This window comes from Somniosus microcephalus, chromosome 33, assembly GCF_052327205.1.
Source record: "Somniosus microcephalus isolate GS21.2 chromosome 33, FLI_Smic_1.0, whole genome shotgun sequence".
In the NCBI taxonomy this organism is placed as follows: Eukaryota; Metazoa; Chordata; class Chondrichthyes; order Squaliformes; family Somniosidae; genus Somniosus; species Somniosus microcephalus.
Genome location: NC_141019.1, coordinates 37,505,431 through 37,532,979, shown reverse-complemented (window position 1 = coordinate 37,532,979; position 27,549 = coordinate 37,505,431). Strand labels below are relative to the sequence as shown.

General features: G+C 53.7%; 1 protein-coding gene across 1 annotated transcript in view; it reads left to right on the top strand.

Annotated features, from left to right (window-relative positions):
- Positions 1 to 594: 594 nt before the first annotated feature.
- Positions 595 to 27,549, top strand: part of fgd1 (FYVE, RhoGEF and PH domain containing 1) — a gene marked incomplete at its 5' end in the record, with an annotated part of 42,657 nt that continues 15,702 nt past the window's right edge. The window contains 11 exons of the mRNA XM_085973059.1: positions 595 to 758; positions 3,717 to 4,305; positions 5,508 to 5,597; positions 6,651 to 6,799; positions 13,478 to 13,634; positions 17,934 to 18,072; positions 19,572 to 19,630; positions 21,553 to 21,699; positions 21,793 to 21,900; positions 23,337 to 23,416; positions 27,052 to 27,082. Coding sequence (XP_085829185.1) covers positions 595 to 758; positions 3,717 to 4,305; positions 5,508 to 5,597; positions 6,651 to 6,799; positions 13,478 to 13,634; positions 17,934 to 18,072; positions 19,572 to 19,630; positions 21,553 to 21,699; positions 21,793 to 21,900; positions 23,337 to 23,416; positions 27,052 to 27,082 — 1,713 coding nt within the window. The remainder of the gene's footprint in view (positions 759 to 3,716; positions 4,306 to 5,507; positions 5,598 to 6,650; positions 6,800 to 13,477; positions 13,635 to 17,933; positions 18,073 to 19,571; positions 19,631 to 21,552; positions 21,700 to 21,792; positions 21,901 to 23,336; positions 23,417 to 27,051; positions 27,083 to 27,549) is intronic.

The following is a 27,549-nucleotide window of genomic DNA, read 5'->3' as shown; positions in this document are numbered from 1 at the left end:
GAGAGAGAGAGAGACTGGGGGGAAGAGAGAGAGAGACTGGGGGGGAGAGAGAGAGAGACTGGGGGAGAGAGAGAGAGACTGTGGGAGAGAGAGAGAGAGAGAGAGACTGTGGGAGAGAGCGAGAGACTGTGGGAGAGAGAGCGAGAGACTGTGGGAGAGAGAGCGAGAGACTGTGGGAGAGAGAGCGAGAGACTGTGGGAGAGAGAGCGAGAGACTGTGGGAGAGAGAGCGAGAGACTGGGAGAGAGAGCGAGAGACTGGGGGGGAGAGAGCGAGAGACTGGGGGGGAGAGAGCGAGAGACTGGGGGGGAGAGAGCGAGAGACTGGGGGAGAGAGAGAGAGACTGGGGGAGAGAGAGAGAGAGAGAGCCTGGGGGGAGAGAGAGAGAGAGAGAGAGAGACGGGTGGGGGGCAGAGAGAGAGAGAGAGAGAGAAACTGGGGAGGGGGCGGAGAGAGAGAGAGACTGGGGGAGAGAGAGAGCGACAGGTGGGGGGAGGAGGAGACCAGGTTGGGGTGGGGGGGAGACGAGACGGGGGATGGTTGTGACTGTGTTCCTGTCTCACTCCTGATTTTCTTTCCCTCCTTCTCCCCCTCAGTGCCTCCCAAGCCGTCGCACCTCCATCGCCCCCGGCGACCGGAGCCCATCCCACCGCCGCCGTCGAGACCGCTGCCGGCCGACCCCAGGAGCCCCCCGCCTGCACCGAGCCGAGACCCCGGAACCCCCGCCCGCGTCTCCTCCCTGATCGAGAAGTTCGAAAGGTAGACCGGCGCGCGGGTCTAATCTGTCCCCAGACCGAGCGCGCGGGTCTAATCTGTCCCCACCCCCAGCCCGAGCGCACAGGTCTAATCAGTCCCCCCCGCCCCCAGACCAAGCGCGCGGGTCTAACCGGCCCCCATGTGGCGGGGGGGGTACAGTGCGGGGGGGGGAATGCAAGGGGGATTCCCGCGTGTGCGCCCGGCCGTTTCTATTCCCCGCCTGGTCTCGGCCAGGGTTTAACGGGAGGGTGGGGCAGGTGCGATACTTGGCCTCAGGACCCCTGAGTTTGGGAGGAGGGGGTGAGGACGTGTGAAAGTTACTCTTCCTGAACGACGTGGTCCTCGACTCGAGATGGGGCCAAAGGGAGATGTGGGAGAGGTGTGGGAGGCTGAGGAACAGGCACGGAGCAGGACTGAAACACAGAGAGGTTTGATGGGACAGTGCAGAGGGAGCTTTACTCTGTCTCTAACCCGTGCTGTACCTGCCCTGGGAGTGTTTGATGGGACAGTGTAGAGGGAGCTTTACTCTGTATCTAACCCGTGCTGTACCTGCCCTGGGAGTGTTTGATGGGGACAGTGTAGGGGGAGCTTTACTCTGTATCTAACCCGTGCTGTACCTGCCCTGGGAGTGTTTGATGGGGACAGTGTAGGGGGAGCTTTACTCTGTATCTAACCCGTGCTGTACCTGCCCTGGGAGTGTTTGATGGGACAGTGTAGAGGGAGCTTTACTCTGTATCTAACCCGTACTGTACCTGCCCTGGGACTGTTTGATGGGACAGTGTAGAGGGAGCTTTACTCTGTATCTAACCAGTGCTGTACCTGCCCTGGGAGTGTTTGATGGTGACAGTGTAGAGGGAGCTTTACTCTGTATCTAACCCGTGCTGTACCTGCCCTGGGAGTGTTTGATGGGGACAGTGGAGAGGGAGCATTACTCTGTATCTAACCCGTGATGTACCTGCCCTGGGAGTGTTTGATGGGACAGTGTAGAGGGAGGTTTACTCTGTATCTAACCCGTGCTGTACCTGCCCTGGGAGTGTTTGATGGGACAGTGTAGAGGGAGCTTTACTCTGTATCTAACCCGTGCTGTACCTGCCCTGGGAGTGTTTGATGGGACAATGTAGAGGGAGCTTTACTCTGTATCTAACCCGTGCTGTACCGGCCCTGGGAGTGTTTGATGGGACAGTGTAGAGGGAGCTTTACTCTGTATCTAACCCGTGCTGTACCTGCCCTGGGAGTGTTTGATGGGGACAGTGTAGAGGGAGCTTTACTCTGTATCTAACCCGTGCTGTACCTGTCCTGGGAGTGTTTGATGGGACAGTGTAGAGGGAGCTTTACTCTGTATCTAACCAGTGCTGTACCTGTCCTGGGAGTGTTTGATGGGGACAGTGTAGAGGGAGCTTTACTCTGTATCTAACCAGTGCTGTACCTGTCCTGGGAGTGTTTGATGGGGACAGTGTAGAGGGAGCTTTACTCTGTATCTAACCCGTGCTGTACCTGTCCTGGGAGTGTTTGATGGGACAGTGTAGAGGGAGCTTTACTCTGTATCTAACCCGTGCTGTACCTGTCCTGGGAGTGTTTGATGGGACAGTGTAGAGGGAGCTTTACTCTGTATCTAACCAGTGCTGTACCTGCCCTGGGAGTGTTTGATGGGGACAGTGTAAAGGGAGATTTACTCTGTATCTAACCCGTGCTGTACCTGCCCTGGGATTGTTTGATGGGGACAGTGTAGAGGGAGCTTTACTCTGTATCTAACCCGTGCTGTACCTGCCCTGGGAGTGTTTGATGGGGACAGTGTAGAGGGAGCTTTACTCTGTATCTAACCAGTGCTGTACCTGCCCTGGGAGTGTTTGATGGGGACAGTGTAAAGGGAGATTTACTCTGTATCTAACCCGTGCTGTACCTGCCCTGCGAGTGTTTGATGGGGACAGTGTAGAGGGAGCTTTACTCTGTATCTAACCCGTGCTGTACCTGCCCAGGGAGTGTTTGATGGGACAATGTAGAGGGAGCTTTACTCTGTATCTAACCCGTGCTGTACCTGCCCTGGGAGTGTTTGATGGGGACAGTGTAGAGGGAGCTTTACTGTGTATCTAACCCGTGCTGTACCTGCCCTGGGAGTGTTTGATGGGACAGTGTAGAGGGAGCTTTACTCTGTATCTATCCCGTGCTGTACCTGCCCTGGGAGTGTTTGATGGGGACAGTGTAGAGGGAGCTTTACTCTGTATCTAACCCATGCTGTACCTGCCCTGGGAGTGTTTGATGGGGACAGTGTAGAGGGAGCTTTACTCTGTATCTAACCCGTGCTGTACCTGCCCTGGAGTGTTTGATGGGGACAGTGTAGAGGGAGCTTTACTCTGTATCTAACCCGTGCTGTACCTGCCCTGGGAGTGTTTGTTGGGACAGTGTAGAGGGAGCTTTACTCTGTATCTAACCCATGCTGTACCTGCCCTGGGAGTGTTTGATGGGGACAGTGTAGAGGGAGCTTTACTCTGTATCTAACCCATGCTGTACCTGCCCTGGGAGTGTTTGATGGGGACAGTGTAGAGGGAGCTTTACTCTGTATCTAACCCGTGCTGTACCTGCCCTGGGAGTGTTTGATGGGGACAGTGTAGAGGGAGCTTTACTCTGTATCTAACCCGTGCTGTACCTGCCCTGGGAGTGTTTGATGGGACAGTGTAGAGGGAGCTTTACTCTGTATCTAACCTGTGCTGTACCTGCCCTGGGAGTGTGTGATGGGGACAGTGTAGAGGGAGCTTTACTCTGTATCTAACCCGTGCTGTACCTGCCCTGGGAGTGTTTGATGGGACAGTGTAGAGGGAGCTTTACTCTGTATCTAACCCATGCTGTACCTGCCCTGGGAGTGTTTGATGGGACAGTGTAGAGGGAGCTTTACTCTGTATCAGCCCTGGGAGTGTTTGATGGGACAGTGCTTTACTCTGATGTGTTTTCTTTCTCTCTCCGCAGGGAACACATCCCATTCGGGCCGGAGATGAGCTGGCTGGGCTTTGGCCAATCGGCGGAGGGTGGCCAGGAGGTGCTCTGCCTCCCCCCTGGTAACGCCGTCCCCGCCAAGGGCAGCCAAGTGGACCGACTGAACTCGCTGGAGTCGGGCATCAGCATGAGCGACGTGGCCAACCAGCTGCTGGACTTCGCCGAGGCCCCGGAGGCCGGGGGGTGCGGCGCCGAGGCGGGGGGCGGCAGCGGCGGCGGGGGGGCCTCCACCTGCTCCTCCTCCTCCTCCTCCTGCGTCTCCGCCGCCTCGGCCAAGCGGCCCAACCGGGACAGCGGCATCGGCAGCCTCAGCTCCCCCTGCAACAGCGACGAGGTGTGCTTCGCCCCGGAGGAGGGGCCCGAGGGAGGGGGGGGAGGAGGAGGCCGGATCGCTGCCGCTGTGGCCTCGGCCCCGCTCCACCTCCTCCCCCACCACCACCCCCGCGGCAAGAGGCGCTCAGCCCGCGACTCGGAGGCCGACAGCGACCTGGAGGAGGGCAGCGGCGATGAGGAGGCCGGGCCCGCGATGCCCCCCCAGGCCGAGCGGCAGGACTCGGCAGATGTAAGCGGCCGCGCTCGCGCGTGACATAGGAACAGGAGGAGGCCGTTCAGCCCCCCTCGAGCCTGTTACATTAGGAACAGGAGGAGGCCGTTCAGCCCCCTCGAGCCTGTTACATTAGGAACAAGAGGAGCCCGTTCAGCCCCCTCGAGCCTGTTACATTAGGAACAGGAGGAGGCCGTTCAGCCCCTCGAGCCTGTTACATTAGGAACAGGAGGAGCCCGTTCAGCCCCCTCGAGCCTGTTACATTAGGAACAGGAGGAGCCCGTTCAGCCCCCTCGAGCCTGTTACATGAGGAACAGGAGGAGGCCGTTCAGCCCCTTGAGCCTGCTCCGCCATTCAGTGGGATCATGGCTGATCATCAACCTCAACTCAACTCACCCGCCCGATCCCTTGATTCCCTTAATATCCAAATATCTCTCGGTCTCGGCCTTGAATAGACTCAACGACTGAGCCTCCACAGCCCTCTGGGGCAGAGAATTCCAAAGATTCACCGCCCTCTGAGTGAAGAAATTCCTCCTCATCTCAGTCCTAAATGGCTTACCCCTTATCCTGAGACTGACCCCTGGTTCTAGACTCTCCCGCCATCGGGAACATCCTTCCTGCATCTAGTCTGTCCAGGCCTGACAGAATTTTATAGGTTTCGATGAGATCCCCTCTCATTCTTCTAAACTCCAGCGAGTATAAGCCCAATCGACCCAATCTCTCCTCATACGTCATTCCTGCCATCCCAGGTATCAGTCTGGTGAATCTTCGCTGAACTCCCTCCATGGCAAGAACATCCTTCCTCAGATAAGGCGACCAAAACTGCACACAATACTCCAGGTGTGATCTCACCAAGGCCCTGGACAACTGCAGCAAGACATCCTTACTCGTGTACATGCTGGGGGCTGGACTGCAACTCCTTTCCCCTTCCCTCCCCATCTGTGGTAAAAATCCCCCTGCCCCCCGCCACTGAGGTACTCCGTTCCCCCCTCCCCAACACCATTGAACTTCGAACACTAGTCATCGGGGAAGATGGAAGGAGAGAGGGGGAAGGTGAGAGGGAGGGCGGGGGGAGAGAGGGGGAACAAGGTGGTGGAAGGAGAGTGGGAGTTGGTGAGGGTGGGGAGGGGGGAAGGGGAGGGGTAGAGGGCGGGAGGGCCAGGGGGAGGGCGGGAGGGGCTGCCCATTCAGCGGGTCTAACGCTCTGTCTCTGTTGACAGTTCACGGTCCAGCAGAAAGTCTTCAACATCGCCAATGAGCTGCTGCTGACGGAGAAGGCCTACGTATCCAGGCTCTACCTCTTGGACAAGGTGAGCCCATCAGGACATTCAATCTCTTACTTTTCCCCCTCTCGCCGTGTCTGCCGCTACTCGGTCTGTACCACTCTCACCTCTCGAGGCAGCCGGGTTCGTGTCACTGTTGTAATGTCGGGAAACGCGGCAGCCAATTTACGCACAGCTAGATCCCACTATTGGCAATGTGATAATGACCAGATCGTCTGGGTTTTTTTTTAGGTGATGTTGGTTGAGGGATAAATATTGGCCCCAGGACTCCGGGGAGAACTCCCCCCTGCTCTTCTTCCAATAGTGGCCGTGGGATCTTTTACATCCACCTGAGAGGGCAGACGGGGGCCTCGGGTTTAACGTCTCATCACGAAAGACGGCCCCTCCGACAGTGCGGCGCTCCCTCAGTACCGCCCCTCCGACAGTGCGGCGCTCCCTCAGTACCGCCCCTCCGACAGTGCGGCGCTCCCTCAGTGCCGCCCCTCCGACAGTGCGGCGCTCCCTCAGTGCCGCCCCTCCGACAGTGCGGCGCTCCCTCAGTACCGCCCCTCCGACAGTGCGGCGCTCCCTCAGTACCGCCCCTCCGACAGTGCGGCGCTCCCTCGGTACCGCCCTTCCGACAGTGCGGCGCTCCCTCGGTACCGCCCCTCCGACAGTGCGGCGCTCCCTCGGTACCGCCCCTCCGACAGTGCGGCGCTCCCTCGGTACCGCCCCTCCGACAGTGCGGCGCTCCCTCGGTACCGCCCCTCCGACAGTGCGGCGCTCCCTCAGTACCGCCCCGCCGACAGTGCGGCGCTCCCTCGGTACCGCCCCGCCGACAGTGCGGCGCTCCCTCAGTACTGGCCCCGGGGGAGTGTCGGGCCTGGATTATGGGGCTCGGGGCTCGAACCCACGACCTTCTGACTCCGCGGCGAGAGCGAGACCCAGTGAGACACGACAGGCAGAACCACTCTAGGCCTCGTGGCTCGGGAGCGTGGGTCTGAACCCCAAGGGGAACTAGCGACGGGAGGAACGGAGAGGGAACTCTGAGCAGACCCATTGACTGTCCCGTGACTCGTGTCCCTTTCCCCCGGTGTCCAGGTGTTCTGCGCCCGGCTGATGGAGGAGGCGCGGAGCAAGAACTCGCTGCCGGTCGAGGTGGTGCTCGCCATCTTCTCCAACATCTGCTCCATCTACTGTTTCCACCAGCAGTTCCTGCTCCCAGAGCTCGAGAGACGGATGCTGGAATGGTAAGAGGGGAGGAGGGAGGGAGGGAGAAACATAGAAACATAGAAACATAGAAGATAGGAGCAGGAGTCGGCCATTCGGCCCCTCGAGCCTGCTCCGCCATTCAATGAGATCATGGCTGATCATCCAAATTCAGTACCCTGTCCCTGCTTTCTCCCCATATCCCTTGATCCCTTTAGCCTCAAGAAATATATCCAACTCCTTCTTGAATATATTTAATGAATTGGCCTCTACTGCCTTCTGTGGTAGAGAATTCCACAGGTTCACCACTCTCTGGGTGAAGAAATTCCTCCTCATTTCTGTCCTAAATGGCTTACCCCTTATCCTTAGACTGTGACCCCTGGTTCTGGACTCCCCGACCATCGGGAACATCCTTCCTGCATCTAGTCTGTCCAGTCCTGTTAGAATTTTATAAGTTTCAATGAGAGCCCCTCTCATTCTTCTAAACTCCAGCGAGTACAAGCCCAATCGACCCAATCTCTCCTCATACGTCATTCCTGCCATCCCAGGTATCAGTCTGGTGGATCTTCGCTGCACTCCCTCCATGGCAAGAACAAGGAGGGAGGGACACCTTAGGAAGGGTATATTGGCCTTGGAGGGAGTGCAGCGTAGGTTTACCAGAATGATACCCGGACCCCAAGGGTTAAGTTACGAGGAGAGATTACACAAACTAGGGTCGTATTCACTGGAGTTTAGAAGGTTAAGGGTCGATCTGATCGAAGTTCTCAGGATATTAAGGGGAACTGATAGTGCAGAGAGAGAGAAACTATTTCCGCTGGTTGGGGAGTCTCGGACTAGGGGGCAGAGTCTAAAAATTAGAGCCAGACCTTTCAGGAGTGAAGTTAGGAAACACTTCGACACACAAAGGGTGGTAGAAGTTTGGAACTCTCTTCCGCAAACGGCAATTGATGCCGGGGGTCAATTGTTCATTTTAAATCTGAGATTGATAGATTTCTGTTAACCAAAGGTATTAAGGGATACGGGGCAAAGGCGGGGAGATGGAGTTAGGTCACAGATCAGGCTCGAGGGGCTGAACGGCCTCCTCCTGTTCCTAATGTAACAGGCTCGAGGGGGCTGAACGGCCTCCTCCTGTTCCTAATGTAACAGGCTCGAGGGGCTGAATGGCCTCCTCCTGTTCCTAATGTAACAGGCTCGAGGGGGCTGAATGGCCTCCTCCTGTTCCTAATGTAACAGGCTCGAGGGGGCTGAATGGCCTCCTCCTGTTCCTAATGTAACAGGCTCGAGGGGCTGAACGGCCTCCTCCTGTTCCTAATGTAACAGGCTCGAGGGGGCTGAATGGCCTCCTCCTGTTCCTAATGTAACAGGCTCGAGGGGCTGAACGGCCTCCTCCTGTTCCTAATATAACAGGCTCGAGGGGGCTGAATGGCCTCCTCCTGTTCCTAATGTAACAGGCTCGAGGGGGCTGAATGGCCTCCTCCTGTTCCTAATGTAACAGGCTCGAGGGGCTGAACGGCCTCCTCCTGTTCCTAATGTAACAGGCTCGAGGGGGCTGAATGGCCTCCTCCTGTTCCTAATGTAACAGGCTCGAGGGGCTGAATGGCCTCCTCCTGTTCCTAATGTAACAGGCTCGAGGGGACTGAACGGCCTCCTCCTGTTCCTAATGTAACAGGCTCGAGGGGGCTGAATGGCCTCCTCCTGTTCCTAATGTAACAGGCTCGAGGGGCTGAATGGCCTCCTCCTGTTCCTAATGTAACAGGCTCGAGGGGGCTGAATGGCCTCCTCCTGTTCCTAATGTAACAGGCTCGAGGGGCTGAATGGCCTCCTGTTCCTAATGTAACAGGCTCGAGGGGCTGAATGGCCTCCTGTTCCTATGAGGGGAGGGGGAATGGGGAGCAAGTTGACGGGACTCCCCCCCACAGAGGAAATAGTTTCTCTCTGTCTATCGTATCGAATCCTCTAATCATCTTTAAACACCTCGATCAGATCGCCACCCTGCCCTCGTAATTTAGCCCCCGGTATTATTCGGGTGAATCTACACTGCCCCCTCCCCTCCGCGGCCGCTATATCCTTCGAGGTGTGTTGCCCAGGCCTGCCGCAGAGGTCAGGCAGGGTCAGGATGGGAAAGATGACAGGCTGTTCTGTGAGTCGCAGAGCGGAAAGACTAAACCACAAGGCCCAGACAGCAGTCAGTGTGTGGCTTCCTGTCTGACTCAGGGTTGGATAGAGACACAGAGAGAGCGAGCAAGGGAGGGAGGGAGGGAGGGAGACACGGAGAGAGAGAGAGATGTGGGCGGAGAGCGATGGGGTAGAGAGAGGGAGAGGAAAAACACGGGGGGGGGTGAAGCAAGAGACAGACAGAGAGAGAGAAACAGAAAGAAAGGGAGAGAAAAATACTGAAACGGGGGGGAGAAAGAGAAAGAGAGAGGAGAGGGGGAGAGAGAGGGAGAGAGACTGGGGGAGAGAGAGAGAGACTGGAGAGAGAGAGACGGGGGGAGAGAGAGAGAGACTGGGGGGGAGAGAGAGACTTGGGGGAGAGAGAGAGAGAGAGAGAGAGACTGGGGGAGGGGGAGAGAGAGAGAGACTGGGGGAGAGAGTGAGAGAGAGAGACTGGGGGGGAGAGAGAGAGAGAGAGAGAGACTGGGGGGTAGAGAGAGAGAGACTGGGGGAGAGAGAGAGAGACTGGGGGAGAGAGAGATGGGGGAGAGAGAGAGAGAGATGGGGGAGAGAGAGAGAGACTGGGGGGAGAGAGAGAGAGAGAGAGACTGGGGGGGAGAGAGAGAGACTGGGGGGGGAGAGAGAGAGACTGGGGGGGAGAGAGAGAGACTGGGGGGTAGAGAGAGAGAGACTGGGGGTAGAGAGAGAGAGAGACTGGGGGAGAGAGAGAGAGAGAGACTGGGGGGAGAGAGAGAGAGAGATGGGGAGAGAGAGAGAGAGAGACTTGGGGGTAGAGAGAGAGAGAGACTTGGGGGGTAGAGAGAGAGAGTGACTTGGGGGTAGAGAGAGAGAGTGACTGGGGGGTAGAGAGAGAGAGTGACTGGGGGGTAGAGAGAGAGAGAGACTGGGGGGTAGAGAGAGAGAGAGACTGGGGGAGAGAGAGAGAGAGACTGGGGGAGAGAGAGAGAGAGAGACTGGGGGGGAGAGAGAGAGACTGGGGGGGAGAGAGAGAGAGAGACTGGGGGGTAGAGAGAGAGAGACTGGGGGTAGAGAGAGAGACTGGGGGAGAGAGAGAGAGAGACTGGGGGAGAGAGAGATGGGGGGGAGAGAGAGAGAGAGAGATGGGGAGAGAGAGAGAGACTTGGGGGAGAGAGAGAGAGAGAGACTTGGGGGTAGAGAGAGAGAGAGACTTGGGGGTAGAGAGAGAGAGAGACTTGGGGGTAGAGAGAGAGAGTGACTGGGGGGTAGAGAGAGAGAGTGACTGGGGGGGAGAGAGAGAGAGAGAGAGAGACTGGGGGAGAGAGAGAGAGAGACTGGGGAGAGAGAGAGAGACTGATGTGGGGGAGAGAGAGAGAGATGGGGGAGAGAGAGAGAGAGATGGGGGGAGAGAGAGAGAGACTGGGAGAGAGAGAGAGCGTCTACAGCAGAACCTGGATCTGCTAGAGTTGTTCTGTCAGACCTGGGCCCTGACAATAAACCCCCAAAAAACCAAAATCCTTGTGTTCCAGCAAAGATCCAGACATCAGGGACCCAGAATAAATTTCACACTAGGAACAACTAAAATTGAACAAACCACTAACTACACATACTTGGGCTTAAAAATCAGTTCTACGGGAAATTTTCATCTGGCTGTGAATGAACTGAAAGAGAAAGCTAGAAGGGCTTTCTATGCCATTAAAAAATCAATCCAAATAGAAATCCCAATTAGCATTTGGCTCAAAATTTTTAAATCAGTAATTGAACCAATTGCACTCTATGGCAGTGAGGTGTGGGGTCTGCTAACACAACAAGAATTCGCAAAATGGGACAAACACCCCATTGAGATCCTACATGCAGAATTCTGTAAAAGTATCCTCCGGACTCAAAGGAAAACCGTAAACAATGCATGCAGGGCAGAACTAGGCCAATATCCATTAATAATTACTATCCAAAAAAGAGCCACCAAATTTTGGAAACACCTAAAAATGAGCAACCCCCATGATATCATTATGAAGCCCTGAAATGCCAAGAGAGGACCATAAAGAAGAATACCCTCAGTCAACTAGTTCTGGGACTCAGTGAAGTAACTACTAACACTACTAACAATAACCAGCCTCAGGACAGTGACATCGTAGCACAGAGAATTCGACCCAACACAATTGTCACTAAGCAAAAGGAAAAGTATCTGTCATATTGGGCAGAAACAACAAAAACCCAAAACAAACTCAATTGCTACTTGGCCCTAAACAGACAATACAACATGGCTGAATACCTGACCATGGTAAAGGATAGCAAACTGAGAAAAACCTTGACAATGTACAGACTTAGTGAACATAGCCTGGCGATCGAAAAAGGCAGACACAGACAGACCCGGCTGCCAAGAGAGGACAGGATATGCTCTCACTGCAGTCAGGGAGTGGTGGAGACAGAGATGCACTTCCTCACAGCTTGTGGAAAATATCAGGGCATAAGGGAGAATTTCGACCCAAAATTCACAAAAATATGCCCTGAATTCAGAAATTTGAATGACGACCAAAAACTCCCATACCTACTAGGGGAACAGAGAAATTGTGTAACCTTAGCGGCACACTATGTTACAGCTTGCCATAAACAGAGGGACAACCATTAAATCTAAGAAAAGAGTATATACAAATTATATTATTGTATATTTATACACTCAGGGATATATCTGTTTATACACTGTATGGATAGATCTGCGTTTATGTGTTCAACCATGAATGTTTTTCGATGCTTTGGCAACATAAGATGTACCTTGTCATGCCAATAAAGCGATTTGAATTGAATTGAATTGAGAGGGGAAGGTGAATCACTGGGATTCTGTGAGGTGTATCTTGTGAAGTGCTTGCATCAGTAGCTGGACTATAATCACGGTGTGTGTGCTCGCGAGCAGTCTTCGGGACAAAGGCCTCACTGAGAGGATTTTTAAACCAAATTAAAAGCTTTCCCGGTTCCAGGCCGCAGTGGTTTCTAGGCAAATTGTTAGTATCGTCACGGCAACTTGGCAGCAGGCTTCGGAGGGATCGCAAGGCCGTGGAGTGCTGTGCTGGAGGTTAACCCTCGACAGGCCGACCTAGGTCCCCCCACCCCACCCCACCTACGGCCTTTACAGTGGGACACAACGGGACCGGACAATCTCCAGTGTTTTTTAAAAATAGATTAAGAAAGAACTCGCATTTCTCCACCTTTCACCACCTCAGGACGTCCCAAAGCGCTTCACAGCCAATGAAGGACTTTTTTTGAAGTGTGGTCACTGTTGTAATGTAGGAAACGCAGCAGCCAATTTGCGCACAGCAAGCTCCCACAAACATCAATGTGATAAATGACCAGATCATCTGTTTTAGTGATGTTGGTTGAGGGATAAATATTGGCCCCAGGACACCGGGGAGAACTCCCCCCTGCTCTTCTTCCAATAGCGGCCGTGGGATATTTTACATCCACCTGAGAGGGCAGACGGGGGCCTCGGGTTTAACGTCTCATCCGAAAGACGGCACCTCCGACAGTGCGCCACTCCCTCAGTACCGCCCCTCCGACAGTGCGGCGCTCCCTCAGTACCGCCCCTCCGACAGTGCGGCGCTCCCTCGGTACCGCCCCTCCGACAGTGCGGCGCTCCCTCGGTACCGCCCCTCCGACAGTGCGGCGCTCCCTCAGTACCGCCCCTCCGACAGTGCGGCGCTCCCTCAGTACCGCCCCTCCGACAGTGCGGCAATCCCTCAGTACCGCCCCTCCGACAGTGCGGCGCTCCCTCAGTACTGCCCCTCCGACAGTGCGGCGCTCCCTCAGTACCGCCCCTCCGACAGTGCAGTGCTCCCTCAGTACCGCCCCTCCGACAGTGCGGCGCTCCATCAGTACCGCCCCTCCGACAGTGCGGCGCTCCCTCAGTACCGCCCCTCCGACAGTGCGGCGCTCCCTCAGTACTGGCGCCGGGGGAGTGTCGGGCCTGGATTACGGGGCTCAAGTCTCTGGATTGGAGGCTCGAACCCACGACCTTCTGACTCCGGGGAGAGAGAGACACTCTGTGAGACGGACAACACTTGATCCTAGATTTTGTGTTAATTAGCAGCCATCTTGTCTCTTCCCGGAGGAGGTTAGGGAGGGGCTGAGCGCAAACGGGATTCACTGCGGTGCGCAATGAGAACATTAATACAGAGCCTTTAATGTAGTAAAACATCCCAAGGCACTTGGGACGTAAATCGGACAAAATTTGACAGCGAGCCACGTGAGATAGTCGGGACAGGTGACCAAGAGCTGGGTCAAAGAGGTCAGTTTTAAGGAGCATCTTATAGGAGGAGAGAGAGAGGCGGAGAGGTTTAGGGAGGGATTTCCAGAGCTCGGGGGCCCTGGCGCGGTCGCCAACGGTGGAGTGATGGAAATCGGGGGATGTGCGAGGCCGGAATTGGGGGAGTGCAGAGATCTCGGAGGGTTGTAGGAGGTCACAGAGATAGGGAGAGGGCGAGGAGGCCACCGATGGGAATTTTAAAATGGAGATGCATTTTTCCCCACCTCCTTCTCCCCTCCTCACCCCTGACTCTCCACCCCACCCCACCCACCAAACCTCCGACCTGCAGGGAATCCAACCCACGTATAGGAGACATTCTCCAGAAACTTGCCCCTTTCCTGAAGATGTACGGGGAGTATGTGAAGAACTTCGACCGGGCGATGGAGCTGGTGAGCACCTGGGTGGAGAAATCGGCTCACTTCAAGACCATCATCCAGGACATCCAGGTGAGAGGAGAGAAGATTTTTTTTTAACATTTTCGTGTCGGCGAATGCGAATCTCCTCGGTCCTTCCCGATTGTCTCCTGCGGAGATTAGGAACAGGAGGAGGCCATTCAGCCCCCTCGAGCCTGTTACATTAGGAACAGGAGGAGGCCATTCAGCCCCCTCGAGCCTGTTACATTAGGAACAGGAGGAGGCCGTTCAGCCCCCTTGAGCCTGTTACATTAGGAACAGGAGGAGGCCATTCAGTCCCCTCGAGCCTGTCACATTAGGAACAGGAGGAGGCCGTTCAGTCCCCTCGAGCCTGTTACATTAGGAACAGGAGGAGGCCGTTCAGCCCCCTCGAGCCAGTTACATTTGGAACAGGAGGAGGCCGTTCAGCCCCCTCGAGCCTGTTACATTAAGAACAGGAGGAGGCCATTCAGCCCCTCGAGCCTGTTACATTAGGAACAGGAGGAGGCCATTCAGTCCCCTCGAGCCTGTTACATTAGGAACAGGAGGAGGCCATTCAGCCCCTCGAGCCTGTTACATTAGGAACAGGAGGAGGCCGTTCAGCCCCCTCGAGCCAGTTACATTAGGAACAGGAGGAGGCCATTCAGCCCCCTCGAGCCAGTTACATTAGGAACAGGAGGAGGCCATTCAGCCCCTCGAGCCTGTTACATTAAGAACAGGAGGAGGCCATTCAGCCCCTCGAGCCTGTTACATTAGGAACAGGAGGAGGCCATTCAGTCCCCTCGAGCCTGTTACATTAGGAACAGGAGGAGGCCATTCAGTCCCCTCGAGCCTGTTACATTAGGAACAGGAGGAGGCCATTCAGCCCCTCGAGCCTGTTACATTAGGAACAGGAGGAGGCCGTTCAGCCCCCTCGAGCCTGTTACATTAGGAACAGGAGGAGGCCATTCAGCCCCCTCGAGCCTGTTACATTAGGAACAGGAGGAGGCCATTCAGCCCCTCGAGCCTGTTACATTAGGAACAGGAGGAGGCCATTCAGCCCCTCGAGCCTGATCTGTGACCTAACTCCATCTACCCGCCTTTGCCCCGTATCCCTTAATACCTTTGGTTAATAAAAATCTACCAATCTCAGATGTAAAATTCACAATTGACCCCCGGCATCAGTTGCCGTTTGCGGAAGAGAGTTCCAAGCTTCTACCACCCTTTGTGTGTCGAAGTGTTTCCTAACTTCACTCCTGAAAGGTCTGGCTCTAATTTTGAGACTCTGCCCCCGAGTCCGAGACTCCCCAACCAGCGGAAATAGTTTCTCTCTCTCTACACTATCGGTGCCCCTTAATATCCTGAAAACTTCGATCAGATCGACCCTTAACCTTCTAAAGTCCAGGGAATACAACCCTAGTTTGTGTAATCGCTCCTCATAACTTAACCCTTGGAGTCCGGGTATCATTCTGGTAAACCTACGCTGCACTCCCTCCAAGGCCAATATGTCCTTCCTAAAGTGTGGGGCCCAGAACTGCTCACAGTGCTCCAGGTGTGGTCTAACCTCTACCCCCTTTATATTGACCCTGAGTTCAGAAGCTTCGGTGGTTGGATTCCGGGTCAGGAGAGGATCGGTGAGGAGTTCGGTTGTGATTCCTCCCATGGTAGAATAGACTCCGGGGTGGAGTTGCTAGCCTCACCCATGGGAGAATGGCCTGTTGGGTGAGATACCAGAGGATTGCCTGTACCCCTGTTAACTTCATTGTGATACCCCCATGGTCGAATAAGAACATAATACTAGGAGCAGGAGTCGGCCATTCGGCCCCTCGAGCCTGCTCCGCCATTCAATGAGATCATGGCTGATCATCCAAATTCAGTACCCTGTCCCTGCTTTCTCCCCATATCCCTTGATCCCTTTAGCCTTAAGAAATATATCCAACTCTTTCTTGAATATATTTAATGAACTGGCCTCCACCGCCCTCTGCGGCAGAGAATTCCACAGGTTCACCACTCTCGGGGTGAAGAAATTCCTCCTCATTTCAGTCCTAAATGGCTTACCCCTTATCCTTAGACTATGACCCCTGGTTCTGGACTCCCCGGCCATCAGAAACATCCTTCCTGCATCTAGTCTGTCCAGGCCTGACAGAATTTTATAGGATTCGATGAGATCCCCTCTCAATCTTCTAAACTCCAGTGAGTATAAGCCCAATCGACACAATCTCTCCTCATACGTCATTCCTGCCATCCCAGGTATCAGCCTGGTGAATCTTCGCTGCACTCCTTCCATGGCAAGAACGTCCTTCCTCAGGTAAGGCGACCAAAACTGCACACAATACTCAAGGCCCTGTACAACTGCAGCAAGACATCCTTGTTCTTGTACTCGAACCCTCTCGCTACGAAGGCCAACATACCATTTGCCTTCTTAACCGCCTGCTGCACCTGCATGCTTACCTTCAGCGACTGGTGCACAAGGACACCCAGGTCTCGTTGCACTTCCCCTTTTCCCAATCTATTGCCGTTCAAATAATAATCCGCCTTCCTGTTTTTGCCACCAAAGTGGATAACCTCACATTTATCCACATTATAGTGCATTTGCCATGTTTCTGCCCAATCACCCAACCTGTCCAAATCGTACTGGAGTTTCATGACATCCTCCTCACAGCATACCCTCCCACCCAGCTTTGTGTCGTCTGCAAATTTGGAGATATTACATCCAATTCCCTAGTCCAGATAATTAATATATATTGTGAACAGCTGGGGTCCTAGGACCGATCCTTGCGGTACCCCACTAGTCACTGCCTGCCACTCGGAAAACGACCCGTTTATTCCAACTCTTTGCTTTCTGTCCACCAACCAGTTCTCTATCCAAGTCAATACCTTGCCCCCAATCCCGTGTGCCTTAATTTTGCATGCTAATCTCTTATGCGGGACCTTATCGAAAGCCTTCTGAAAGTCCAAATACACCACATCCACTGGTTCTCCCTTATCTATTTTACCAGTTACATCCTCAAAAAATTCCAGTAGATTAGTCAAGCATGATTTACCTTTTGTAAATCCATGTTGACTTTGTCCGATCCAGTCACTGCTTTCCAAGTGCTCTGCTATTACATCTTTTATAATGGACTCTAGCATTTTCCCCACTACCGATGTCAAGCTTACCAGTCTATAATTCCCCGCCTTTTCTCTACCACCTTTTTTGAATAGTGGGGTAATATTAGCTACCCGCCAATCCATGGGTACTGTTCCAGAGTCTATCGAGTTCTGGAAGATGACCAGCAATGCATCTACTAGTTCTAGGGCCACTTCCTTAAGTACCCTGGGATGTAGAGTATCAGGCCCTGGGGATTTATCGGCCTTCAGTCCCATCAATTTCCCTAACACCATTTCCCTACAAATACTGATTTCTTTCAGTCCCACCCTTTCGTCAGACCCTATGTTCCCCGGCATCTCTGGGAGGTTATTTGTGTCCTCCTTTGTGAAGACAGAACCAAAATATGTATTTAGTTGGTCTGCCATTTCTTTGTTCCCCATTATAAATTCCCCCGATTCTGACTGCAAGGGACCTACGCTCGATCTCAGCCTTGAATATACTCAACGACTGAGCCTCCACAGCCCTCTGGGGCAGAGAATTCCAAAGATTCACCGCCCTCTGAGTGAAGAAATTTCTCCTCATCTCAGTTTTAAATGGCCGACCCCTTAACCTGAGACTGACCCCTGGTTCTAGCCTTTCCAGCCCAGGGGGAAACAGCCTCTCGGCATCTACCCTGTCAATCTCCCTCAGAATCTTATATGTTTCAATGAGATCACCTCTCATTCTTCTAAACTCCAGAGAGTATCGGCCCAATCTACTCAATCTCTCCTCATAGGACAATCCCCCCATCCCAGGAACCAGTCTGGTGAACCTTCGTTGCACTCCCTCTATGGCAACTATATCCTTCCTTAGCTGGTTGGATCCCGGGTCAGGAGAGGATCGGTGAGGAGCTTGGTTGTGATTCCTCCCATGGAAGAATAGACTCGGGGGGTGGAGAGGGGGGGCGGGCGAGGTGCTAGCCTCACCCATGGGAGAATGGCCTGTTGGGTGAGATACCAGAGGATTGCCTGTACCCCTATTAAGTTCATTGTGATACCCCCATGGTTGAATAGACTTGAGGGTGGTTGGGGGGGCAGGGGGCTTGGGGCTCGGCTCAGACATGGAGAATGGCCTGTTGGGTCAGATACCCAAGGATTTCCTGTAACCCCCCCCCCCCACATCAAGTCAGTTGCGAACACCCCATGGTTGAATATCAACTTCGGAAGAAGTGGGGTTGGAAAGGAAAGTACGATGATGGCTTAATTTTCCTGAATGCTCCTTGTCCAATTGGCTTCTTCCTGCAGAAGGAGGACCTGTGCGGGAACTTGACATTGCAGCATCACATGTTGGAGCCAGTACAGAGGATCCCACGCTATGAGCTCCTGCTTAAGGACTACCTGAAGAAACTGCCCAACGACTCGCCCGATCGGAAGGACTCGGAAAGTACGCGCGCTGCCTCTTGAATCCTCCCTTCCTGCTGAAATGTCTAGGCAGATCAACCAGAGTAGCACCCAGCTAAGTCTGGGAACGACGGGGAAGGGGTTTGGTTCCGCTGGGATTGTGTACAGTGGGAGTGATTGGGAAGGGGTTGTGTCCATTGGGATTCTGTAGAAGGGGAGTGAATGGGAAGGGTTTGGGTCCATTGGGATTCTGTACAATGGAAGAGAATGGGAAGGGTTTGGGTCCATTGGGATTGTGTACAATGGGAGTGTTTGGGAAGGGGTTGGGTCCATTGGGATTGTGTACAATGGGAGTGAATGGGAAGGGGTTGAGTCCACTGGGATTCTATACAGTGGGAGTGAATGGGAAGGGGTTGCGTCCACTGGGATTCCGTACAGTGGGAGTGAATGGGAAGGGGCTGGGTCCATTGGGATTGTGTACAGTGGGAGTGAATGGGAAGGGGTTGGGTCCATTGGGATTGTGAACAGTGGGAGTGAATGGGAAGGGGTTGGGTCCATTGGGATTGTGTACAATGGGAGTGAATGGGAAGGGGTTGGGTCCATTGGGATTGTGTACAGTGGGAGTGAATGGGAAGGGGTTGGGTCCATTGGGATTGTGAACAGTGGGAGTGAATGGGAAGGGGTTGGGTCCATTGGGATTGTGTACAATGGGAGTGAATGGGAAGGGGTTGGGTCCATTGGGATTGTGTACAGTGGGAGTGAATGGGAAGGGGTTGGGTCCATTGGGATTGTGTACAATGGGAGTGATTGGGAAGGGGTTGGGTCCATTGGGATTGTGTACAATGGGAGTGAATGGGAAGGGGTTGGGTCCATTGGGATTGTGTACAATGGGAGTGAATGGGAAGGGGTTGGGTCCATTGGGATTGTGTACAGTGGGAGTGAATGGGAAGGGGTTGGGTCCATTGGGATTGTGTACAATGGGAGTGAATGGGAAGGGGTTGGGTCCATTGGGATTGTGTACAATGGGAGTGATTGGGAAGGGGTTGGGTCCATTGGGATTGTGTACAATGGGAGTGAATGGGAAGGGTTTGCATACATTGGGATTGTGTACAATGGGAGTGAATGGGAAGGGGTTGGGTCCATTGGGATTGTGTACAATGGGAGTGAATGGGAAGGGTTTGCATACATTGGGATTCTGTACAGTGGGAGTGAATGGGAAGGGGTTGGGTCCATTGGGATTGTGTACAATGGGAGTGATTGGGAAGGGGTTGGGTCCATTGGGATTGTGTACAATGGGAGTGAATGGGAAGGGTTTGCATACATTGGGATTCTGTACAATGGGAGTGAATGGGAAGGGGCTGGGTCCATTGGGATTCTGTACAATGGGAGTGAATGGGAAGGGGTTGGGTCCATTGGGATTGTATACAGTGGGAGTGAATGGGAAGGGGTTGGGTCCATTGGGATTCTCTACAATGGGAGTGAATGGGAAAGGGTTGGGTCCATTGGGATTCTGACAATGCGATTGTTGGTCTTCTTTTGCAGAATCTCTTGAGTTGATCTCGACTGCAGCCGATCATTCCAATGCAGCCATTCGCAAGATGGTGAGAGGGAATGGGAAGGGGTTGCATCCATTGGGATTCTGTACGATGGGAGTGAATGGGAAGGGGTTGGGTCCATTGGGATTGTGTACAATGGGAGTGAATGGGAAGGGGTTGGGTCCATTGGGATTGTGTACAATGGGAGTGAATGGGAAGGGTTTGCATACATTGGGATTGTGTACAATGGGAGTGAATGGGAAGGGGTTGGGTCCATTGGGATTCTGTACAGTGGGAGTGAATGGGAAGGGGAAGTGCAATGAGACCTGGGTGTCCTTGTGCACCAGTCGCTGAAGGTAAGCATGCAGGTGCAGCAGGCGGTTAAGAAGGCAAAATGTATGTTGGCCTTCGTAGCGAGTGGATTCGAGTACAGGAGCAAGGATGTCTTGCTGCAGTTGTACAGGGCCTTGGTGAGACCACACCTGGAGCACTGTGTGCAGTTTTGGTTGCCTTATCTGAGGAAGTATGTTCTTGCCATGGAGGGAGTGCAGCGAAGATTCACCAGGCTGATACCTGGGATGGCAGGAATGACGTATGAGGAGAGATTGGGTCGATTGGGCTTGTACTCACTGGAGTTTAGAAGAATGAGAGGGGATCTCATTGAAACTTATAAAATTCTAACAGGACTAGACAGACTAGATGCAGGAAGGATGTTCCCGATGGTCGGGGGAGTCCAGAACCAGGGGTCACAGTCTAAGGATAAGGAGTAAGCCATTTAGGACAGAGATGAGGAGGAATTTCTTCACCCAGAGAGTGGTGAACCTGTGGAATTCTCTACCACAGAAGGCAGTTGAGGCCAACTCATTAAATATATTCAAGAAGGAGTTAGATATATTTCTTCAGGCTAAAGGGATCAAGGGATATGGGGAGAAGGCAGGGACAGGGTACTGAATTTGGATGATCAGCCATGATCTCATTGAATGGCGGAGCAGGCTCGAGGGGCCGAATGGCCGACTCCTGCTCCTATCGTCTATGTTTCTATGGGTTGGGTCCATTGGGATTGTGTACAGTGGGAGTGAATGGGAAGGGGTTGGGTCCATTGGGATTGTGTACAGTGGGAGTGAATGGGAAGGGGTTGGTCCATTGGGATTGTGTACAATGGGAGTGAATGGGAAGGGGTTGGTCCATTGGGATTGTGTACAATGGGAGTGAATGGGAAGGGGTTGGTCCATTGGGATTGTGTACAATGGGAGTGAATGGGAAGGGGTTGGTCCATTGGGATTGTGTACAATGGGAGTGAATGGGAAGGGGTTGGTCCATTGGGATTGTGTACAATGGGAGTGAATGGGAAGGGGTTGGTCCATTGGGATTGTGTACAATGGGAGTGAATGGGAAGGGGTTGGTCCATTGGGATTGTGTACAATGGGAGTGAATGGGAAGGGGTTGGTCCATTGGGATTGTGTACAATGGGAGTGAATGGGAAGGGGTTGGTCCATTGGGATTGTGTATAATGGGAGTGAATGGGAAGGGGTTGGTCCATTGGGATTGTGTACAATGGGAGTGAATGGGAAGGGGTTGGTCCATTGGGATTGTGTACAATGGGAGTGAATGGGAAGGGGTTGGTCCATTGGGATTGTGTACAATGGGAGTGAATGGGAAGGGGTTGGTCCATTGGGATTGTGTACAATGGGAGTGAATGGGAAGGGGTTGGTCCATTGGGATTGTGTACAATGGGAGTGAATGGGAAGGGGTTGGTCCATTGGGATTGTGTACAATGGGAGTGAATGGGAAGGGGTTGGTCCATTGGGATTGTGTACAATGGGAGTGAATGGGAAGGGGTTGGTCCATTGGGATTGTGTACAATGGGAGCGAATGGGAAGGGGTTGGTCCATTGGGATTCTTACAATAGGCGAAGGACAGAAATTGTGGCCTTTGATGGGTGTTAAGGGGACAAGTCCTATTAAAGGAACCATTGCCTATATTGCCAGGAGAGAATGCACAAGCTGCTCAAAGTCTACGAGCTCCTGGGCGGGGAGGAAGACATAGTCAACCCCACGAACGAGCTGATTAAAGAGGGCCACATTCTCAAACTGTCGGCCAAGAACGGCACCACCCAGGACCGATACCTCATACTGGTGAGTGACGGCATGGCTCCTCCGCTCTGCCAGCTCTTTCTTCGTATCTTGTCGACAAACAGCTTGACAGCACAATCCTTGACCTTTCCGCAGTTCAACAACCGCTTGCTGTATTGCGTCCCCAAGCTCAGGCTCATTGGGCAGAAGTTCAGTGTTCGAGCGAGGATTGACGTCGATGGAATGGAGGTGGGTGTTTCTCAGGTACAGAGTAAAGCTCCTTCTACACTGTCCCCATCAAACACTCCCACGGCAGGTACAGCACGGGTTAGATACAGAGTAAAGCTCCTTCTACACTGTCCCCATCAAACACTCCCACGGCAGGTACAGCACGGGTTAGATACAGAGTAAAGCTCCCTCTACACTGTCCCCATCAAACACTCCCGGGGCAGGTACAGCACGGGTTAGATACAGAGTAAAGCTCCCTCTACACTGTCCCATCAAACACTCCCAGGGCAGGTACAGCACGGGGTTAGATACAGAGTAAAGCTCCCTGTACACTGTCTCCATCAAACACTCTCAGGGCAGGCACAGCACGGGTTAGATACAGAGTAAAGCTCCCTCTACACTGTCCCATCAAACACTCCCAGGGCAGGTACAGCACGGGTTAGATACAGAGTAAAGCTCCCTCTGCACTGTCCCATCAAACACTCCCAGGGCAGGTACAGCACGGGTTAGATACAGAGTAAAGCTCCCTCCACACTGTCCCATCAAACACTCCCAGGGCAGGTACAGCACGGGGTTAGATACAGAGTAAAGCTCCCTGTACACTGCCTCCATCAAACACTCCCAGGGCAGGTACAGCACGGGTTAGATACAGAGTAAAGCTCCCTCTACACTGTCCCATCAAACACTCCCAGGGCAGGTACAGCACGGGTTAGATACAGAGTAAAGCTCCCTCTACACTGTCCCATCAAACACTCCCAGGGCAGGTACAGCATGGGTTAGATACAGAGTAAAGCTCCCTCTACACTGTCCCATCAAACACTCCCAGGGCAGGTACAGCACGGGTTAGATACAGAGTAAAGCTCCCTCTACACTGTCCCATCAAACACTCCCAGGGCAGGTACAGCACGGGGTTAGATACAGAGTAAAGCTCCCTCTACACTGTCCCCATCAAACACTCCCAGGGCAGGTACAGCACGGGTTACATTCAGAGTAAAGCTCCATCTACACTGTCCCCATCAAACACTCCCAGGGCAGGTAAAGCACGGGTTAGATACAGAGTAAAGCTCCCTCTACACTGCCCCATCAAACACTCCCAGGGCAGGTACAGCACGGGTTAGATACAGAGTAAAGCTCCCTCTACACTGTCCCCATCAAACACTCCCTGGGCAGGTACAGCACGGGTTAGATACAGAGTAAAGCTCCATCAAACACTCCCAGGGCAGGTGCAGCACGGGGTTAGATACAGAGTAAAGCTCCATCAAACACTCCCTGGGCAGGTACAGCACGGGGTTAGATACAGAGTAAAGCTCCATCAAACACTCCCAGGGCAGGTGCAGCACGGGTTAGATACAGAGTAAAGCTCCCTCTACACTGTCCCCATCAAACACTCCCAGGGCAGGTACAACACTGGGTTAGATGGACTGTCAGTACTGCTGAATGGATGAATTATTTGGGGCTTTTTTTATTCACAGCTGAAGGAGACCAGTAACCAGAACCCCTCTCGGACATTTCTCGTATCAGGGAAACAGCGATCACTGGAATTACAAGCCAGGTACAGCGTGAAGCCTGGTGTCCGAGGGACTCTGCCATTACCTCGGAGCCTGCTTATAACATCACCAGGAGCTAGTTACAGTGCATAGTGCTCCTCACTCTGCAGTGGGACTACCATCTATTGCATTCCCACTGCCGTCTTTCGGGATGAGACGTTAAACCCAAGGCCCCCGTCTGCCCTCTCAGGTGGATGTAAAAGATCCCACAGCCACTATTGGAAGAAGAGCAGGGGGGAGTTCTCCCCGGTGTCCTGGGCCCAATATTTATCCCTCAACCAACATCACTAAACACAGATGATCTGGTCATTTATCACATTGCTGTTTGTGGGAGCTTGCTGTGCGCAAATTGGCTGCCGCGTTTCCCACATTACAACAGTGAGCACACTTCAAAAAAAGTCCTTCATTGGCTGTGAAGAGCTTTGGGACGTCCTGAGGTGGGGAAAGGGGCTGGAGAAATGGGAGTCTGTCTTTCTTCTGAATAGGAACAGGAGGAGGCCGTTCAGCCCCTCGAGTCTGATACATTAGGAACAGGAGGAGGCCGTTCAGCCCCTCGAGTCTGATACATTAGGAACAGGAGGAGGCCGTTCAGCCCCCTCGAGCCTGTTACATTAGGAACAGGAGGAGGCCGTTCAGCCCCCTCGAGCCTGATAAATTAGGAACAGGAGGAGGCCATTCAGCCCCTCGAGCCTGTTTCATTAGGAACAGGAGGAGGCCATTCAGCCCCTCGAGCCTGTTACATTAGGAACAGGAGGAGGCCATTCAGCCCCCTCGAGCCTGTTACATTAGGAACAGGATGAGGCCATTCAGCCCCTCGAGCCTGTTACATTAGGAACAGGAGGAGGCCATTCAGCCCCCTCGAGCCTGTTACATTAGGAACAGGATGAGGCCATTCAGCCCCGTCGAGCCTGTTACATTAGGAACAGGAGGAGGCCATTCAGCTCCCTCGAGCCTGTTACATTAGGAACAGGAGGAGGCCATTCAGCCCCCTCGAGCCTGTTACATTAGGAACAGGAGGAGGCCATTCAGCCCCCTCAAGCCTGTTACATTAGGAACAGGAGGAGGCCATTTAGCCCCTCAAGCCTGTTACATTAGGAACAGGAGGAGGCCGTTCAGCCCCTCGAGCCTGTTACAGGAGGAGGCCGTTCAGCCCCCTCGAGCCTGTTACATTAGGAACGGGAGGAGGCCATTCAGCCCCCTCAAGCCTGTTACATTAGGAACAGGAGGAGGCCATTCAGCCCCTTGAGCCTGTTACATAAGGAACAGGAGGAGGCCATTCAGCCCCTCGAGCCTGTTACATTAAGAACAGGAGGAGGCCATTCAACCACTCGAGCCTGTTCTGCCATTCAGTCAGATCACGGCTGATCTGTAGCTGAACTCCATCCACCCGCTTTTGCTCCATATCCCGTGATGCACTTGGCTAAACAAAAAAAATCTAGCGATCTCAATCTTGAAAGCTCCAAGTGACCCCCAGCCTCCACAGCCTTTTTGAGGGGGGGGGGGGGGTGAGTTCCAGATCCCAGCCCCTACAACCCTCCGAGATCTCCGCGCTCCTCCAATTCTGGCCTCTTGCGCATCCCCCGATTTCCATCACTCCACCATTGGCGACCGCGTCAGGGCCCCCGAGCTCTGGAATTCCCTCCCTAAACCTCTCCACCTCTCTCTCTCCTCCTTTAAGACGCTCCTTAAAACCGACCTCTGTGACCCAGCTTTTGGTCACCTGTCCCTAATATCTCCTTATGTGGCTCGGGGTCAAATTTTGTCTGATTTACGTTCCTGTGAAGCATCTTGGGACGTTTTACTACGTTAAAGGTGCTGGATAAATGCAAGTTGTGTGTTTATGCGTTTTTTTTCTATTCGGTTATGGGTTCTGGGCGTCGCTGGCAAGGCCAGCATTTATTGCCCATCCCTAATCGCCCCTTGAGAAGGTGGCGGTGAGCCGCCTTCTTGAACCGCTGCAGTCCGTGTGGTGAAGGTGCTCCCACAGCGCTGTTAGGGAGGGAGTTCCAGGATTTTGACCCAGCGACGACGAAGGATCGGCCGAGATATTTCCAAGTCAGGATGGTGTGTGTGACTCGGAGGGGAACTTGGAGGTGGTGGTGTTCCCATGCGCCTGCTGCCCTTGTCCTTCTAGGTGGAAGAGGTGGCGGGTTTGGGAGGTGCTGCCGAAGAGGCCTTGGCGAGTTGCTGCAGTGCATCTTGTAGATGGTCCACACTGCAGCCACGGTGCGCTGGTGGTGGAGGGAGTGAATGTTTAAGGTGGTGGATGGGGTGCCGATCAAGCGGGCTGCTTTGTCTTGGATGGTGTCGAGCTTCTGGAGTGTTGTTGGAGCTGCAACTCATCCAGGCAAGTGGAGAGTATTCCATCACACTCCTGACTTGTGCCTTGTAGATGGTGGAAAGGCTTTGGGGAGTCAGGAGGTGAGACACTCGCCGCAGAATACCCAGCCTCTGACCTGCTCTTGTTGCCACAGTATTTATGTGGCTGGTCCAGTTAAGTTTCTGGTCAATGGTGACCCCCAGGATGTTGATGGTGGGGGATTCGGCGATGGTAATGCCTTTGAATGTCGAGGGGCGGTGGTTAGACTCTCGCTTGTTGGAGATAGTCATTGCTTGGCACTTGTGTGGCGCGAATGTTACCTGCCACTTATTAGCCCAAGCCTGAATGTTATCCAGGTCTTGCTGCATGCGGTACATCTTGTGTTTAAGTGTGTATAATGGAGTGGGTTGTTGGCGGGGGGGAGAGGACAGGCTAAGGCTTGGCTGGTCACCCCATGGTTGAATAGCCTACCGACTCCGGCTCTCCGGCCCCGTGCGTGAAGAGCGGGCCCCTTCGGGTCAACTCCCAGGCTTGAGCCTCGGTGCCCATGGGCCCTGTGTCCCACTGGCGAGGCGGTGTCCGGGACAGGAGGTTGAGCTCTTCCACCGCAGGCGTCGGCGCCGTTCTGTTTTCGGACCCTGAGTTAAAAGGCGAAAGCGTTAAGGAGCTGAAGCGGGTGGCCTCGTTAATTAACTGACACGTAGCGGAGAGCCCCCGCCCCTCCCCAGAGAGGCGGGAGTGTTTCCCCGGGCGACGGTTGCCCCAGTACCTCTCCCGTGGGCCGTATCTTCATGTGTGAGCTTACAATGCATTCATATAGTGCCGTTAACATCCTAAGGCGCTTCACAGGAGCGTAAATGGGACAAAATTTGACCCCGAGCCACATAAGGAGATATTAGGGATAGGCGACCAACGGCTGGGTCAGAGAGGTGGGTTTTAAGGAGCGTCTTAAAGGAGGAGAGAGAGGCGGAGAGGTTTAGGGAGGGGATTCCAGAGCTTGGGGCCCTGGCGCGGTCGCCAATGGTGGAGCGATGGAAATCAGGGGGATGCGCGAGAGGCCAGAATTGGCTTTGACAGCGATCAAGATCGGGACATTCAACCATGGAAGCAGGGAGTGTCATAGCTGAGTCCCTTCTTGGGCGCCCCTGCCCACTTCCCAGGAGCCTGCAGTGCTGACCTCTCAACTTAGAGTCAATCTGAGTTCAGGGGGCACAAATCCTATCCCTCCCCCCTCCGTTCAACTTGTGTACATTAAAGTTTGGGAGCTCATTTTGATTTCTGTCCATTTCTAACTGGTGATTGTCCACTTTATCCTCACAGGACGGCAGAAGAGAAGAAAGACTGGATCCAGGTAAAGCTGCCTCTACACTGTCCCATCAAACACTCCCAGGGCAGGTACAGCACGGGTTAGATACAGAGTAAAGCTCCCTCTACACTGTCCCCATCAAACACTCCCAGGGCAGGTACAGCACGGGTTAGATACAGAGTAAAGCTGCCTCTACACTGTCCCATCAAACACTCCCAGGGCAGGTACAGCATGGGTTAGATACAGAGTAAAGCTCCCTCTACACTGTCCCCATCAAACACTCCCAGGGCCGGGACAGCACGGGTTAGATACAGAGTAAAGCTCCCTCTACACTGTCCCCATCAAACACTCCCAGGGCAGGTACAGCATGGGTTAGATACAGAGTAAAGCTCCCCCTACACTGTCCCATCAAACACTTCCAGGGTAGGTACAGCACGGGTTAGATACAGAGTAAAGCTCCCTCTACACTGTCCCATCAAACACTCCCAGGGCAGGTACAGCACGGGTTAGAT